General features: G+C 35.8%; 1 protein-coding gene across 12 annotated transcripts in view; it reads left to right on the forward strand.

The window, feature by feature from the left end:
- Positions 1-663: 663 nt before the first annotated feature.
- Positions 664-19,491, forward strand: part of ablim2 (actin binding LIM protein family, member 2) — a 79,108-nt gene continuing 60,280 nt past the window's right edge. For 5 of the 12 annotated variants that reach the window (XM_059532192.1, XM_059532197.1, XM_059532199.1 and 2 more), the window contains exons 1-2: positions 9,700-9,953; positions 17,078-17,233. In XM_059532192.1, coding sequence (XP_059388175.1) covers positions 9,938-9,953; positions 17,078-17,233 — 172 coding nt within the window. In that variant the 5' untranslated portion in view covers positions 9,700-9,937. Of the gene's footprint in view, positions 930-9,699; positions 9,954-17,077; positions 17,234-19,491 lie in introns of those variants that run through there. The other 7 variants (XM_059532200.1, XM_059532201.1, XM_059532202.1 and 4 more) reach the window with 3 other exon arrangements.

Genomic DNA, 19,491 nt, shown 5'->3' on the forward strand with positions numbered 1-19,491 from the left:
CATGTTAGTGGTTGTCAATCTCATGTAGGGTTTCTTGCATGAATCGAATAGACTTACAAACTGATTTAGCTCAACACTAGATGGCGTCAATTTGCTTATGCACATTTTACTAAAATGAACTGAAATAATAAAACCAATTTCAGCCATTTCTCACTTTAGCTTGATGTACTAAAATTAAACTATACATAAAGACAGTAAATAATGGAAAATATAAGCTAAAATTACAACACTTTCTAAGTGCAGCCATTTAAATGTACGTTTAACTATATTTTTAAGCCATACATTTACATGCCGTTCGTATATTAATATCTGATTATTAGTGTTGCTTTGAATGTGGCGTCACTACATTTGCATAACTTGTCCCACACTGTTTGTGCTTCGACTAATGGTGGCTATTAAGTGTTGAGTGTATGCTTTTTGTGGGCCACCTGATATCCGAGTGTTTTCTTTCTTGGGACAATATAAAAGTAAATGCTCCCTTTTGGGTGGCAAGTTTTGCTTTAAAATGAGTCGAATATTAATAGATGTTCTTTCGTTTTGCTGATTATTGCGGTGACTGATCTTGAGTTTGATTCGCGCACATAAACTCCATTTCCCAGAGGCCCGCTGTAACAGTGCGTCTCGTGCAGGAATGGTGCTGAGGCAAATACGCACACGCGCATCACAGACATACGGCAACACCCCGCTCCTTCGAGCGCCTGCAACGCTGCGCACTACGTTTATTAGCGGCTCTAGAGCATATAACGACGACTTTTCTTCAGTTGGAGGTGCGAGGGCTTTTTTTATTTTTTATTTTATTACCACGTTGACTCGAGCACTTGTGCGCCGGGCGGTGGAAAGATGCGCGTTGATGGTTCGGCGTAAATGACGATCTAGAGACATACATGACATTGCACTCTGGGAAGGTCTGCGGATAACAATGAGCACCGGTGAGTGTTTTGGAGTGCGTCGCGTATACTAATCAATTTTCTTAAAAGCCCGGAGGTTTGTCTGTCTGTACGCGGTAGTTTGGTTCCAGCCAGCTGTCCAGCGCTCATTATGTTACAGTGCAGCCGTGTTGTATGAAAATGCGTAATGTAGTGCTGTCAAAGGCGGATAGAGGCGGTCTCTTGTTTTTCGTGTGATGTGTAGCATGTTCAATAGTGTCCAAAGACCTTGGTGTTCTGCAGCTGGTGACAACCAGTTTAAGTTGGGGAAACTTGAATAGTTATTTCAAAGGGTTTTATTAAGGGTAATGTTCTGTTGAGTCTGAATGATTTTTTCTCTTACACCATCAGATGGATACCTGTGTGCCTTTACCATGAAAGGTTGCATAGTACCTTATTAGTAGTCTGTATTTTGACGCTATTTTGAGCCCTTGTACTCCCAAAGAAGATTTTTTGCACCCTTATTGCCTGACAGTGTAGGTGCATTTGGAAGTCCTATTAAAAAATTGAATAACCTGCATTTTTGTTGATTTTATTATTATTATTTTTTTAAAGGAATAGGTCTACGACACTTCCATTCACTGTGGTAGCTTAAGTTAACACTGAGGGTGTTAGAAGGATGGTCTGCACAATCCTAGGTATTAGCTGATTTTGCTGTCAATATCTTTAACCTTAATCAATATTGTCTGTAGATACAAGTTCCCTTTTTATGTATAATGATGTTCTGTAACCTCTATCCTGGGTTGTTTTTCCAAAAAGCACCGTAATCCTATGTAGACAGATGAGACCACTGGTGCCAGTAGTTTGTTCTACATATTGCTATACATATTCTGTAAGGTTCATAATGTGGTCAAAATGAATGATACACTTTGTTTGAAACAAATGTTGTTTCTTTTAAAAATGTTGTTCTGGAACAGTATGTGAACCAAAATGTTGCATGATTTGGTTAATTTATGTTCTGTATAACCTTATTTTCAGTTCAGTATAATTGGTGCAAAAAAAAACTTGTGTGAATCTGACTGATGTAATATCGGAGTACTAGCTGAACCATCATGGTAGTGACTTTGGAGTGAGGTTAGTACATTAGGGCAGTTCTCAACTGGGTCTGGATGAGGACACATTATTTTTATATCCGGTATCAAGTGCTGTCCCAACATTGTGGCATGCATTTTTATTAGAGCCTAAGCGCCAATGGTGTGAGGACACTATTGGCATTGCGGTTTTTTTTTCTAAGGGAATTGCACATTGAAGGCCTAAACATGCTCCTGAAACTTTGCACATGCGCCAGAACTGGCAAAAAATTGTCTGATGGGTTTCAGAAGTGGGTGTGGCAAAAGTATGTGTTCCTCGAGCTACATGTTGCGTACATGTTCAAGAATCCTCCTACTTTAACAAACTCCTCCTACAGTTTTAATTGTATCATCTTCAAATTTGGTGAGGGTCATTTTAAGGCCTTTGTGATATTAAATAGTGAGGTTTTTGTCTAAGAGCGTGTCCATGGCAGCCTGACAAATTTTGATGTTTCTCCATGAAACGGAACGTTACTGTTTCTGTTACGAGTAATGTCCAATCTGGCACAATCTTCATGCGTTTGATAGTAGTTCTGTCCTGCACACATACCTATGCTCATATTCAGTTATTGCCAGAGCGCCACAGGCTGGTAATAGGAAGTGTCATGTTTAATACCATGATGTACTGTTAGCAACCCAGAAAAATATGCTGTTGTGTGCGAAACATGCAAGAAATATGCTCAAACATGCTAGCAACACTTACGAAGTGCTAAAGCATGCTATTAATGCCATTAAACAGGAAGTTGTTGTAACTCATAAAACAGGCCGATTGGGCATTGTATGCATAAGCGTCCTGGCCTGAACACCGCTAAAGGCTAATATTCAGTTACAATTATAGTGACATCTGCTGTCACCCGCACATTTTGTTTTACAATAACTCTGACGTACCATGTTCAATCTGCACCAAGTTTAACAGATTTAATAAGTCTACATGCCAACATTCAGTTACAGTCATAATGCCACCAGCTGGCAGTAGGAAGTTTGGCACATCTAAATGACACATTCATCCTGTATTTATCATTTTTAATGCGTATTACTCGCCGTTAGCTGTTTTCATAAAGCCACCGGGTGGTGGTGAGCCCAGGTGCGAGGGCACTTTCATCGTTGCTTGCAGCTTTAATTTTGGACTGAACGAATCACTCCCTGAGACGACTCGTTCGTTCTGAGTCACCTTAAAGATTTGTTCAAAATGAACGAATGGTTCAAGAACAACCCATCACTATTATATATTTATAATGCATTTATGCTACCTCTGGGCAGCATTAAACAGTTTGTGTCAAGATGTACATTATAAATGCCATTAAATTTGGCATTAATGACATAAATTGGAACAAAATACTGAGTTTGATTTGGATGTAAGCCCTTTGACATCTAAAACAAAATGGGTCAATTTCACCTTTTTTGAAAGTTGATGAGTCTTTATTTTGATGTTGATTGTATGGTTAGTTTGACTCAACAGATGAGAACTGCCGTATTATTGTATGGTTAGTTTGACTCAACAGATGAGAACTGCCGTATTATTGTATAAGACTTTCTTTTAGAAAGTATTTGGTTACAATTAAAAAGATTGTGGATTTTGGCTCTTTGCAGAAATCGAGCAGGCTGAATGTAAATTTTTACAGCTGTTGGAAGCAAATAGAGAAATAGCTGGTTCTATCACAGTACCTGCTCCAGTAAGTCCCTGAGAAACGGTCACTAGCAATTAGCCCTGAATTCTAGAGTGGGCCTGTGACATTTTTTCTTGACCTGGTTTTATTGGTACTGACTATGACTGGGAATGGCCTCCAGCTTAATCATCAAACAGTAGCTGGGGTAGGGACAAAATCAGAAGGCTCATTTTTCACGAAATGTTGAAGAATAGCGTGGATGCTGTTTTCAACCATTTAAGGTGCTGTTCTGACCTACACAAATTGGATATCACACATGAAAAAGTGTTTGAAATATGCACCCTCCCCTTCTGCATGAACCCTGCTGGTTTTGGTAATTGAGCCTTGGTTGGATGCATGCTGGGAGAATGCCATTTCATCATCAGCAGGTATGTTTTGGAGGGACATTTCAAGAACAGTATTGGTGTATTTGATACACATACGGCACCCCCCCCCCCCCCCCACTCCTCATCACATGGTCAAATAGACCTTTAGAGTAGTGCCATGTCTAACTCTTGACAGGAGTGAAATCAAGGCTGTGATTTGAAGTGCAGCATGGTCAGTGTTTTTTAAATGAAGAAACTAGTTTATGAAAAGACATCTAGTAGACAAAAGGTCCATAAAACAGTTTTGAAAGTTGTGGTTTAGTAGAAATTTATTCTGTCTTTAAACCGTGTGTGCCATTTGAAAAGATAAGTATGTTATCTCACAGACTTGTTTATTGGTTGAATAAAGTACGATGTCTTACCTGACTAGGGTCTGTTGGTAATTTGAGTCTGCTCTATATGCTTGCTTAATATTTCATGTTTTTAGATTGCATTATCCCACAAATGTTTTGTGATTCTTAAAAAGGCCCCTCTAGAAATTGAGGCCTTGTAAATGTCTTAATTCGGCAAAATCCTTAAATTAATAAAGTCATGGTATTAAATGTTGCATGCATTGCAAAAAATTATATCAGATATTTTGGTTTCCAATACAAATATCTAAACCTTCATATATTAAGAAAATCAACCTTTTAAATGTTTATAAAAAAATACCTAAAAGTAGATTTTTCGATTCAAGATTCACAGAAAATTTGATGGTTTCTTATTTTGCTTCTGAAGTAAATGTATTTTGATTTAGAATTTTTTTTTTTTTTGCACTGGAAAACAAGGTAAAACTCTACAAAATTACTGAGGAAAAAATGTTTAATTTGTAGTGTGGTTATTTACAAATTTGAGTGGTTGGGAGCAAATGTAAGCCTTGAGGTTGTTTTTTTTTTTTCTGTAACTATCATGGGCATAATGCGTAATATACGCGCTAATGACTTGATATTTGATATTGGTGTCTGTTTGAGCGGTCTGTTTTTACTCCAAGGCAAAAGTCATTTTGTTAATATGACCAGTTATTTACACACTTATGCAAAATAGGGTTCTGCTTACCCATCAAACCCTAAAGGCAAGCTGTCCAGAGATGACCTGCTGCTTTACTTGTGACTGTGTGTGTGGATATTCTGCCTTGATAACTTTTTCAAATGCTCAAAATAATTTTTTGCTCGGTCACATGTTTTTATGATTGTACCATGCCTCTGCACAACAGTAATAAAATTCAAATGATGCTTTTTCTTTTTGAACGGTTTCATTATTTTATTGGAATGTAGCTCTGCTGAATCTAGTACTGCTGAGTCAGTGAACAGTTTCCATGTCACCCCAGATGGAGGCTCATCTGGTTTGACCAAATTTTGTTGCCAGCTTATGAGATAGAAACGGTGTTAACCATTTTGCAAGCAGTTTGCATTCATGTATAAACTTTCCTTAATACACTTTGAATATATCTAAATATATCTTCAAACTGTCTTTGTTTTTGGTCTGATCAAACATGTCTTTTATCCCAGAATTCAAGGCAGCTCCTTTGGTTCAGCAAAGAACATCTTGTTGAGCTGCTTTGTGCTGTAGTGTTCTTGAATTGGCTCTGTGGTTCTTATTTGCTTATTAAAAACTACGTTCTAATTCGTTTGTGTGTCAGGCTCCGATATTACCTTTTCCATTAGATGGCAATTGCCCCAGAATTGATTTTCAAGGACCTTAAAAAAAGTCATTTTTTAGGATTGTAATATTAAATGTGTCTGTATTGTCTGTCAAATACTTAAATGTAATTTATTTCAGTGAATCAGAATACAATAGATGGTTTTCAGTAAAATTATTGAACATCAACACTTACAGGAATTTTTACTCTTGCAAAGGTTAAACAGAAGCTACATCTGATCTGATATTGCTGCTCAAAGGTGGTGCGCATATAATTAGTTACATAAAATTAATAATTATGCTGCACAGACAAAACCAGTTGAGAACCATTAGATTTTTTTTCTTAGTAGCATGAAAAAAAACGTTTTTCTTCATTTGTTAATTTAACTGGGAAAGATTTATATATAAAACAATAAACTGAATTTCTCTGAAATGTGTATGATTTGGCTTTAATGCTCAAATAGAAAATTAGTAAAAGAAATCTATGATTTTACAAGAGCAGATCTAAGTGTAATGTGACACTTCCACATTTCACTTTAATTGGGACCATCATTATATTTAGTTCAATTGTGTGTTTTTTTTTTTTGACAACGTATCTTACAAAAAGTCGGGGAAAGTTGTGGCCTAGAGGTTAGAGAGTTTGACTCCTAACCCTAAGGTTGTGGGTTCGAGTCTCGGGCTGACAATACCATGACTGAGTGCCCTTGAGCAAGGCACCCAACTGCTCCCTGGGTGCCGCAGCATAAATGGCTGCCCACTGCTCCGGGTGTGTGTGTGCGCTTTGGATGGGTTGAATGGAGAGCACAAATTCTGAGTATAGGTCACCATACTTGGCTGTATGTCACTTTCACTCACTTATACATTTGGGGGGAATTTTGGTGGCTTTTTTTGCCCAAAGTCCTTGATAATTTCTGAGCTTGGTGTTTGTGTATATTGTTGGTGTATCTTTGGCATGGAATGGAATGTTAGAGCAGAGTGTGATGATTCTCTACCCATCACCCCTCTCATCCCACCACGGTAACAAGAAGAGTGCTGAGGTTATGGGGTCAAATCCAGAATGTAGCGTCCTTGCGCTAAACTGATAGATCAGGTCTGAATTTACTGGTGGTCAGTGTTCTCAACTTCATAGCTATAAATCAGCAGATAGAACAGAAAAATTTGATTTTTTTAATGTTTTGGTTAAAAATTGAAGGAAAATTGTAGTGAAATTTCAACCATCTTTGAAACCAGAACTCAATGTTTTTTTCAAGTATTTTTTGAATAAACTTATACATTTTTGCTGAAATAATGACTGTTTCCAGACAGGTTTCAGAACACTAAACTGTCAGCCATTAGTTACGCAAACAGTTAGACCTGCCATATACGGTGTTGCTGCTGTGTCAGGCAGGGATGCGTTTTCCATACAACTCGCTGTTTTTGCTAAAATAGTGCAATGCATTTTTGAAGAAATAACTGCTCGCAAAGCTGCAGTAACTTCACAAATTTGTTTTTCAAACCACAAAGAACTGGTGTTAATGACACGGGTATTATTTGTGTAATAAATTCAGCTAATTAATCAGTTTGAGCTTGAATTGATGTCAGATTTAGCTGTAAATAAAGAAAATGACTCCAATATTTTTGTTCTCTTATGTTTTGCTTTGTTTCCTGATGTTTGATTCATTCGTGGCTTAGCTTTCACTTCATAAAATGTTGCTCACCTTCTCTTGACAAACTAAAAAGTGTAGAATGATTAAGATAATTACCCCAAATAAAGCAAGTAATACATTGAATTAAACATGGCATTGATTCCAAGTAGAAAGACTGAAACTGTATATTCTTTACATTTCTGGTAAAATCTTTAAATGGTTTATTTAAAGTTGTCTTCATGGTTTTCCATGAATCTCCATGATCTAATATACAGTAGTTCTCACCCTCAGCTGCATGTGTTGCTGAGATTTGACACCTGAGCACCGCTGCTGTGCTTTAGAGTCTCAGGTTACGTGGAGAGGGTAAAGGACCTCTGTAAATTATTCATGACTTGAATCTTACTGGTGTCTGAGTTGGAGCAAGCAGAGTACATCCCCATCCCTGTTTCTCTCTATTATCTCTCTCCTTCTGTGGCCCCAATTACTCTCTCCATTAGCTCAGGCAAAGAGGATATTGGATGAAGTTAAAGTAAAAGTGTTGAAGGACTTTTAAATGTAGATCAAAGTGTAGAAAGTGAAGTTGAGCTATTTTGACACTGGCAGTGTTCGTGTACCTTTTTTTTGGATCCTGATGAGTTCACAATATTCAGTTCAAACACTGCTTGTATACACTCTCTTACACACATGAAGTGTGCATACACACACAATTTTACATGATTTGTTTTATTTTTTATTAATAAAAATGCTTCTAAAAAGATTGTTTACCTGACTATATCCAGAAGAGGTCACTTATGTGCAACACTTATCTTTTGTAGATTTGGTTTTGGTGTTTGCCAACTTATCTGCTTCTGGCTATCTTACTGTGTCTATTGATCACGCTGTCCTGATGATAAATAGCTTGAAAATATCCTATAATTTTTGTAAGCAAATATGTTTAAGATGATGACTGCATCCAGAGAAGAAAACGCCCACAGGGTGTCAAACTTTTAAAATAAATCATCTCGACGGACAGACAATGAGCACAGATTAGTCAGGCACATGTTCTCTATCTTTGCAAATCATACAAAGGGAATTATGTAATGTGTTTTCTCTGAAGGCCGAGCTTGGCTTGCTCACTCTATTGCTCCTTTTTTCTGTTTTGCCATCTCTCACTTTAGAACAATGCCTCTTTCATTATTTTTTCCATGGATTGCCAGCACAGACTTTCAGCAGTGTCTAAACAATCATTTTTATTGGTGCTGACAAACTGAAGCCAAATGCTAATGACAATTATTATAATCAATTATTTGTTTGGAGCCCCTGACAGGTGCTAGCTGCCCGTTCACAAGCCTGATCATTATTCAGGACTTATAGAGGACATGTGAGAGAGCGAGATAGCAGTATGACATTGAATCATGCTCCGTGATTAGACATCAAAGAGTGAACGGTGTACGGAGCTGGAGTGAGGAGTCTTCAGAACTGGAAAAGATTTGAGCCCCTCTTACCTCACGAATGCATTAATTAAATGGAGCGGGTGTGTGAAAAGTTCTGCGGTTCATAAATGCCTGCCACGACTCTGTTTATATTTTGGAACTTTCATTAGAGCGACTGCATTCAAGTGTGGTCTTGCTAATAGAGCACTGATGATAAAATCTCAGCTTGAACTGTTGTTACAGGCATCCAATCCATCACAATGCAGTCCTTTTCCAAGGAAAGGTGGATTCAAAATGACAAGGGAAACACAAACAAGTCAATATAAGGCATGATCTCATGTGCAAAGCCTTGTAGTTATAAAATAAAGGGTTAGAGTCAGATAGGGCTGAGTGTGGAATTATGGGATAGCAACAGATGCATTGGTCACTCTGGTTTTTTTTCCCTGTTTCATGTTTATTCGGGACATGCTACATAGTAAAAATAGTTTCCATTTGGTTTAGCTATATCCTTCAGTGTATCATTTTTACATTAAACATTAACATTAATATTTTTCATATTTTCTTTATTATTAGTAAGTTAAGTGTTAGAAAAGTTGAACAATATATATATTTTTGGATGTCTCTTTAAGATTAAATAATAATAATATGCCTAATAATAATTTGAGGAGACATCCTATATATTCTAAGATACAGGGCTGTTCTAATTTCATTTAATTGTAGGCTAAATTTGAATAATATGTGAGACTACCAGCATTTGGAAAAGATATTGATGACATTCCAGTGTCCTATAGACCTGACATAGCCTTAGGTTTATTGCCTAAAACGCGGAAACCTGTAGCTAAATGTATCTCACGTTAATAACAGGTTGATATATATATATATATATATTGTTTTCCCCCCCAACTGGGCTTAATGATAGTCAAGCTGCGTACCTCACACAGAGAAAACACGGTTAACGCCCTCAGATATTTGGGAAGGGGTGTCATGTTTTTGATCGAGAAGCTTCTATTTATAATGGATTGCTGCAGCAATAGCTCGTGCATGAAGCGGGAATCATATGACCTGCGTTCATTCCTGTTGTATCGCTGTGACACGCGCTGTGGAAGCGCATTTCTTCGTCGCTCGCGAGAGGAGCTCAGTCAGCATTAACATGTACCAGACCGCTGTGCTCCACTGAAATACTGTCGGATATATATCTATTTTAAACCGCAGGCTCATTCTCTTATTTACAGAATAGACGTGATTACGGGAGACGATGCCTGAAGAAAAAGGTAATGCTGCGCTTTGACGCTCTGTCTGTCTTTTTCATTATTATTATTATTTATTTCAGGTTGCGGATCTACCGCTTTGTAAATTGGATCCTGTCATTTACATGTTGATTTCATTTTAGTAATGTCGTGGCTTGATAATATATTGTAATGTTATGACATTTAGCCTGTTTAAAATCACTGGATTTTGAGCTTTAAAGATGATGGCATTTTGATTCATGATGCATTTTAGCAAGCAATGGCATGCACTGCAAATACAGTGTGAGTAGTATTTTTGTTAGATTGAGGCTCTGCAAAACATTATTATGATGGTTGTCTATTAAAACAATAACAATCCACATAGAGAATATGCATGGTTTTGGCAGAAGGACATACTGTTGCACTCCAGGATCTCAGATGCAATCTGTCCTTATTGGATAGCAGTCTAGAGATGTTTTGTTTGTGTGTGTGTGTGTGTGTGTGTATGGTAGAAGACAGTTAAAACATGAAGGGGAGGGGGAAGAGATGCTGACATGCAGTTATTTTGTGAGTACTGTGAGGATAAAAACCAAGGTTTTGCTGTTTTTAAATATTCAAAACACTTTGAAAACAGAAATTGTGTATTGTCCAGTGACAGTGCTGATTTTGAAACTGAGAAAAGGAATCTTTTTTTTTCTTAAAATAATAGTTCACAACAAATTGAAAATCTGCTGACAATGTACTCATCCAAGATATCAATGAATATGTTATCATTTGAATGTGTTTGCAGAAATTTTAGCATTACATCTCTTGCTCACCAATGGATTTTCTTTAATGAATGGGTGCCGTCAGAATGAGAGTCCAAACAGCTGAGAAAAACATCACAATATTCCATTGATTGACTGGAGCAAAAAGTGTTTGTAATAAACAAATCTATCAATAAGTTGGTTTTAACATTAAACCCTTGCCTCCTTTTATCCAAAGAATTGCTTTTTGCACTAAAAAAGTTGTCTCGTCTGAATCAGGTGAGAAATATGCACAGATCAAGCACTGCTTACAAGCGACAACAGTTCTAAACTAGTAGTGTGACTTTTTCATCAGCGGTCTGAAATATCGTTCTGACAGCAAACAGATCATCAGTAATCAGGCAGTATTGGCACCCAACACTTTGAGATCACAAGCAATGCTCTAAATTGCTTGGATGGCCTTACTGTCACACTTTCACAAGGGCAAACACATCCAAGTCATGATATAACTGTTGGAAGAGTCTCAGCAGAAATACCTTAGTGCTGACCTTGGTGACAGTAAACAAACTCTCTTTCTGTGCTCTGCCTCTTCTCTAATGCAGGAAAACCGCTCTAAAAGAAATATTAAGAAATTAAACATAAAAGGTAGTTGCTGTCTTTGCATATTTGAACTGGATTTCTACAATCTGATTCTTTCTCTGCAAACGTAATCGTGTCTTTCTGTTTCATTTGAGTACGAAATTGGTATATCAATGAACATAAGTGCACAAATATAATCTGTGGCATTGAGTCTTGGATGTTTATCTGGCTTTTTCACTACCACAATGAATGAGACTTGGCTTAAGTGCTTTAAATCCATTACTGTGGTTCCCGTTGTTGTCCTTCCAGGCAGAAAGCTGCTGAAATGGAGTTACCTCTAGTTGCCTCAAAATGGGCACTCTATGCTCATGAGCGTGTAATTTGCTTGAAAATCCTTTAATCATCCTTCCATGTACGGGATCATCCTCAGACACACAGCTGCGAGCCTTGTGGACAAATTTGTCCTTTAAGTTTCTTATAGAGATGTAAGCATCTATTGGAGTATTTTCTGTGACTTTACCACCAAAATCTTTTAATTTAGCAGGATTTTCCTCACCAGTGCACAGTATCTACTTGTTTTTTTTCAAGTCTCTTGAAACTTCTCATTGGCTGTTTCACCCTGCACAGCTGATAACCTGATGAGTGACATTTAATACAGAAGAATCATCAAAATGTGACTGTGACCATTAGGTCACTTTGAGGTCAGGACGTGACTTCATATGTTTCATGAACTTATACACTTCAGTTGAGGTGAATGAAGAGATGGTGAATGCAGGAGATGAAAATATAAACCTCCTCTCGTTGCTTATAGGGAACATCAAACAGCCTCGACATGCACAGTGTGATATTTGAGGAATGGGGCTCTTATATAACTCATAACTATAGAAGTAAGCTGCAGTTTTGAATTAAGATTCAAGATTTAGATTCAAGATTTTTATTTATTCGTCACATACTAAATTATATATAGCATACATAACCAGCAGGGAAATGTGAGTCAGGTTCGCTCCATGGACAGTGCAATTATTAAAGAAAAACAACATAGATGAAAATATACATAAATATAGCTATGTAAGAATGAAATAAAAGTAAATAATAAAAATATAAGAATAAAATATAAAAAAGATGTATATTGTAGAAGAATAAAATATAAAAAAGATGTATATTGTAGAAATTATGCTGTTTCACAAGAGTAATAAAGAGTAAAAAATTATGCTGTTTCACAAGAGTAATAGGATGAATGCTCTAGTTTTCAAATGCTTTCTGTTATTCAATCATACCCCAAAACCCACAATTGCATTTGCAAAATAAGGCAAATGACGAGTGATTTTTGGCTAGTTGAATATCCTGCGGTGGAAATCTGAGCCTTTCAAATACACAGTCATGTCAGCGATGCGCATGGACCTCAAGCAGAATGTAGAAGGGCATGATGGAATCCCCACGGGTTGACTACTAGATGCTCTATTTATGGAGAACCTGCTTAAAGATGGATGACTCTGGCTGTATATATGAACGAGCAAGTTGGTGAAAAGTAAGGTTTGTGTGTGTGTGTTTAACGACATTTGTAACAAACTCCTCCCTTATGCTGATCTTTAGTTGGTCGTGCTTACAAAGGTTTTGATGATATATGATGAGAACATCTGAAGCATGCAGATGAGTGTATGAAGAGAGCGGATGATAGGGATCTTACTACTGCAGTATGGCTTCATGCCTTTATTACTTTAACTGCAGATCTTTGGCTCAGGTTGAAAGGAATCAGAGATTTGGGAAAACTCTGGATTGTTTTTGTACTTCTTGAGAACCTGATTATGATCCACCCTGACTCGATGAGTTCTTATCAGAGGAGATGTGGTTAGGCTTATAAAATACAATCACTGTTTTCTCTCTTTTATGATGTGGTTTGCTAGTTTATGGAAGGTTTGTGCTGGCTGGAAGCACAATCTTTTTATAAACCTTATAGTACTTTTGACAGACATTGTGACTTGAAAGCTATAGTAATAGTTCGTCCTTTCTTCTGCACTGAAGGTATTTGGCAATATGTACATACTTTTTTTGTTATGCAGAAGAATTAAGAATATTAAACGTAAATTAATTCAGGTTGATGATGTCTTCATCATTTGAGTCTCAGATGCTGAGGTACAAAGTGCATGAAAGTGTAATGAGGGAATCTTTTAGACTGTTTATGATGTTTTTTGGCATAACATTTAACCCCTTTAAAAATGTAGATGAATCTAAATTTATGGTAGACAACATGCAAAACAATTGCAATCTGGTCTATAATGAAAAGTTTGTCCTTTCGGTCCCCATTCTTTGTTTGTGATTGTAGTTGGAATGTACCAGGCATTCATTAAGTGCCTTGACCTTTTTATGAGGGTTGATGGGACTTAAAGCTTGATTTTCTTTATTGGAAGCATACTTCATGGAAATAAAATAACCTGTAGAACTGTTTATGAAATTACTATCTGTCTTCTGTCATTTGACTGTAACCTCAAAAGATTCATTCAAGGTATAAAGCGTTACCATATACACTCAACATGTTAAAAGTGAGTCATCCATAGTTTTCATTGCACTTTTATGGATTATCATACATGTCGACTGTTGTTTAACAACTCTACCTGATCTGTGAAAACAGGAAAAAGCTTGTGCTTTAAAACGTTCCCAGCTTGCTGTTTCTGCGATGCAACAGCACAATAATTTCTCTTAGGATCTATCAAAAAACAAGTTGATGTAGTGGAAGTTCACAGAGTGTATTTGTGTCAAGTTTAAATGAGATGCTGAGCCTATCGGTGGATTAATGGTATAGGTAAAAGGGATTGACATTAGCCAGCCTGTTTCTGTTTTCTCTCATCAGCCTGTATCTGAATGACAAATACTAATTCTTAAACTAACCTTTCCGGTTCAGAGGACTTCATATGATTTATTTAGAGAGTTTCGAAAGAATATCTCACTCATGAAAATGTAATAACTTGCTCCTTTTCTGTTGACATTGCTTAATCCGTTCAGGCTATATTGGATTATGTTAACCAACATCTAAATTGTTTTAATGCATTGATTTGGCAAACTAACAACTGGTCTGACTCCTTTCTATGATTCAAACAATTTCCAGTGTTTGAGTCCTATTTTACATGTTTTTGTTAGTGTCCCATACTCAGTGTTGGGGGTAATGCATTACAAGTAACGCGAGTTACGTAATCAGATTACCTTTTTCAAGTAACTAGTAAAGTAACGCATTACTTTTTAATTTACAAGAAAATATCTGAGTTATTCCCATTTTTTGACTGACAAGCCTCCTGTTCCCATATTGGGAGAAATCGGAAGTATGGAGGCGTTGTGTGCGCTTTGTAAACTTGTTACTGTAGTTCTAGAATAAATGTAAATGTGCATTAATTCATCTAACTCACAAAAAAACAAAACAGATTTAGTATTCATCAAAATTAATCAAAACAGTAAAATGCAAACTCAAAATATGACGCAAACCTGCAATAACTAAATATATTAAATAACACAAATGTATCTATTCCCATTTTATTAACAGTGTCTTTGCTGCTGACCTTTAATGATCCAGTTCAACCATACTAATAATTAAAAAATGACTTTAGATAAACTAACAATTGTGCTTCATTGTTTTTTTTTTTATTGCTGAAGAGTGTTGAACCTTCTTCTCCTGTGTTCTACTGTACAGACGTGAATTTACTTCTCCTTCAGTCTGAGGTTTATTCATTACACTTTTTGGTGTGAAAGGGCTTTTACATTTGCTATAAATAGAACTTCTTATATTAAAAACAATCAAGCCCTGCTCATATTTAAAAAGTAACGTGAAAGTAACGCAAAAGTAATGTAACACATTACTTTCCATAAAAAGGAACTAAGTAACGTATTTAGTTACTTTTTTAGGGAGTAACGCAATATTGTAAGGCATTACTTTTAAAAGTAACTTTCCCCAACACTGCCCATACTGTGTGAGCACTATTATGACATCATGACAAATGCAGTCAAACACACACAAACAAACACACATTCAGTGATTTCTATAGTTTCCTCCCAAAGCACTTCTATCTAATTAGAGTCAAAGGCTCAGTAATTCTGTGTGAGTGAGATGAAACCACCAGCTGTTACAAACTTCTAGAGGAATGAGGGACAATACAGGTTTGCGCCTTTAAAAACAACACATTTCTCTGTAGCCATTTATCCCATAGAGTTCACGAAGTGAACACCTGTTGTGAAAATCCCACTACAGAATGGAACGGGACGTCCAACAGAACCAGTTTTGCTACACACCCTTTGAAAAAAAAAAAAAAAAAAGAGGTTGAAGGTCTTTCTCTAGTTGTGTGTTGGACTGTATTATAAAGTGTTTGTTTGAGTTTACATGCTTTTGTAATGGAGTAGGTGTGAATATTGGGTGCCAGACAGGCGCAAACAGCAGCTTTAAAATGTACAAAGGAGAGCAGAGGCCTGACGTCATCCATGTCTACTGCAAACTCATCTTCACTGTTCTGGTGATTATCTGTGAACAATGGTGTGAGAGAGGGTACAAGGTCATGTAATATTTTAGTATGGATCCACGCTCATTATCTGGAGGAGGAAAAAACAAGAATGCATTCCTATGACATTAATCAATTCTCTTTTAGTTGATAAAAAAAAATGCAAACTTTTACAAATGACACAACAATGATATGAGATAGACAACTTAAGGATTTACATTTAAAAGTAGCACATTTATAGGTTATTATTTTATATATAAAATAGATAATAAACATTTTCAAGAATGTACAATTATATAACTTTTGTAGTATTCATTCAAATTCTTAAATTTAGCATTTATTTTAACAATTTTAATTCTATTTTTTTATTAGTTTAGGTTTTAGTTACTATTATGTGCTTTTTGTCACATTTATTAGTTTTTTAATATTTCTATTTATCTTTTTTAGTACTTTTAACTTGTTTCAGTTATTTTCAGCTTACATTTCTAATAAAAAAAAAAATAAATTCAAAACATCCCACCTAATTTTATTACATTTTTATTTGATTTAGTTACCAATAACTATGCTTGCCCAGTTTAAAGATTCCTAATGAATTTATTTATTTATTATTATTTTTTTTTTAAGTAAACTGCTGGTTTTGATTATATTCTCTGATGTCAAAAAATTCACGACAATGAGATGTAGACAACTTCAGGATTTACTTTTCAAACATGCTACATTATTGTTACACCTAACAAAATCACATCCAAAATAAGTTTTTGTTTACATAATATATGTGTGTAATGTGTATACTTTGTGTGTGTATATATATATATATATATATATATATATATATAAATAAATACACACACATGCCTGTATATATTTAAGAAAATTGTTATGTTTACATAAGAATATATAAATGTGTGTGTGTGTGTGTATATATATATATATATATATATATATATATATATATATATATATATATATATATATATATATGTTAATATTTTCAAAATATATACTGTATGTATGTGTATTTATATAGATAATAAATATTCACAGTACACATGCATATTATGTAAACAATTTTTTTTTTTGGATGCAATTAATGGCGATTAATCGTTTAGCAGTCCTAATTTAAACTAATAAAAAATAATGAATAGACATATTTTAAAGAATAATAATGAAATAATTATATATTTTATGTATTCAAAATAATTATAGATTTTCATTATTGACTATTCATTGTCTGAATTTGCAATAGCATACTAGCATACTAGGTTAGATCAGTATCGGTTGTTAACTAATTCCTAAACGTTTCTACACCTGTCACCTGTCATAGACACTTTTCGGTCAAACTTTTTTCCTCGCTGTGTCTCCACAGTGTTTCACCAGCAGGCTGTTCACAGTCCCCTGGAGCAGCAGAAGGGACAGCGGCAGAGCGGCTCCATCCCGTGTCAAAACTGTGGCAAGCCCTGCAAAGGCGAGGTGCTCCGGGTGCAGAACAAACACTTCCACATCAAGTGCTTTGTCTGCAAAGGTAACACGTCAGTCACCACCCACTCACTCCATCTATATACTATTCTTGTGTGGCAGTTTTCAGACAGGTATATAATGGCTCATACCCTTAGGGAATCTTGAAAGGCACTTTGAATGTACAACTTCTAGAACCTGAACACAAAACAAATGTGATGAAAACATCGAGGTATTCTGTTGTGCAGCGTGGCACTGTATTAACATTAACAAACTCAATCATTCTCCATGAAAGGGGAGGGTGGGGTGCATATTGTTTGGGACAGCAGTCTGCCACAATCATAGAGCAGAGAGGAAGTTTATTAAGGTGACGATGTTTCATCTGTTTGCGATCTGATTTCATCAAGAATAGCTCCAATTAAGCCAAACACATGGGTCTCTCTGGATTCTTGTTTTGTCTGTCTGTGTATGTGTGTCTGCTTATGCATAAGCAAGATCATTTCTCCCAGCACCAGCTGTTTTCAGCCTGATGATGTTGTGAATACAGTCAGGGGTTGCTAGGTGACCTCAGGGTTGAGACAATGTGATGATCTTAATAGAGTTTAGCACGTTTATTCTTACCTCACAGCATCAGTCACTGCGGTTACTGCACGCCATTAGTCAAACTGCAGTTGCTGCTCTTATTTTATTTTTTTGTTAAAAAAACTCTTAACTCCACCCTTAACTCTTAATGTTTTAAATAACTGTCACGTTTTAAGCTATGCACTAATAATTATGGATTTAATACAGTTGTTAAGGCTAGTTTTGTAAAACAGAATACACTGTCATGTGCAGTTCACCCTTATTTTGTAATTGGGTGTGTATTTAGAAAAAGATTGTGTTATCTGAATAATCAATGTGTCATGCTTTTTTTATGTGTTTTATCACACACACTGAGCTAGGGGTGAGAGTGAAGATAACATATTTCTTACGATATGCATGGATATACACAACTGTTTTATTCTACAAGGATGCTTTAAATTGGTCAAACGTGAGAGTAAAGAGATTTTGTTGTTACAAAGGATTTCTGTTTTACAAAAATATTAATCAGCACCACTGTTTTTAACATTGATAACAGTACACTACAAAATGGCACTACCCCTTCAAAAGGTCATTTTAAGCACTAATATGAACCTCTTAGGTACTAATATGCACCTTTTAGGGGTTAAAAAGATACAAAAATGTAGCTTTTGAAAAAGGTACCACCCCAGTGACAGCTTTTGTACCTTTTGTTTCTTGTGCACCAAAACAGCATATTGGATTGATTTCTGAAGGATCATGTTATGCAAACTGAAAACTTGAGATTGCTGCTAAAAATTCAGCTTCTCCGTCATGGAAATAAATCACATTTTACAGTGTTTTCAAATAGGAAACAGTCATTTTAAACTGCAATGATATTTCACAATATTCATGTACTGTATTTTTTTAAAATTTAAATAAATTTACTAGTCCTTAACTTTTAATTTTAACTATTACTATTGAGTTTAGTTAAATACTTATAGGTTTGCTTGAAAATGGGCATATTTTTTATAATAGAATTGAGTTTCTGCATTAGTATTTACAGAATTAATACAGGAATTTGCATACAGTTATTTCTTAATTAAAGAAGACTTTAATGCCGGTCCCTCAAATTCTTCCCACCTTTCACCCCATTAGCACTGACAGTGGTGAGACTGTGATATTTATTTTTATTCATCCAAAATGCTTAATACAATTCTATAATACGTGTATCCACAAAAAATGTGATAAGTAAGGAATGTCAGTATTTCTGGACATTAATTGCTTTAATTGCCAAGCCTTTAATTGTTCAAATTTACACTTACATTCTTAATCATACGTGAGTTCTTCAACTTCAGCAATTACAAATACAGTGCCTCATTGTTTTTTCTTTTATAGGAGTCATTCTAGGAACACTGGTTATGTGGGCTGGGGTTGTTTTTTACAGGAAGTGTGTTTGAGAGTGTGTCTTTCTAGCACTCAGTGTGCTGTCACACCACCTTCAACTCATTTGTTATGTAAAACATCAAACAAACCAGATGATATTGCTTCATTCTGAGATGTTTTGGAGCGTTCGTATGGAGGTCTGGAGAAGGACAGAGACACGTGGGGGAATTCACTTATCGTAAAACTGCCTGTATTTGTTTCATGCACACCATGACAACATGGCAATGCTTTTCTGCACAGTGGGGATTTCATTGCTCTATAAAGGCTGGACTGAGCACGCCCAATGCTCGTTCCAGATATGTGAGCTCAAATAAATTATTCAAACAAAATACGCATATGCAT

This window comes from Carassius carassius, chromosome 40 (genome assembly GCF_963082965.1).
Source record: "Carassius carassius chromosome 40, fCarCar2.1, whole genome shotgun sequence".
In the NCBI taxonomy this organism is placed as follows: domain Eukaryota; kingdom Metazoa; phylum Chordata; class Actinopteri; order Cypriniformes; family Cyprinidae; genus Carassius; species Carassius carassius.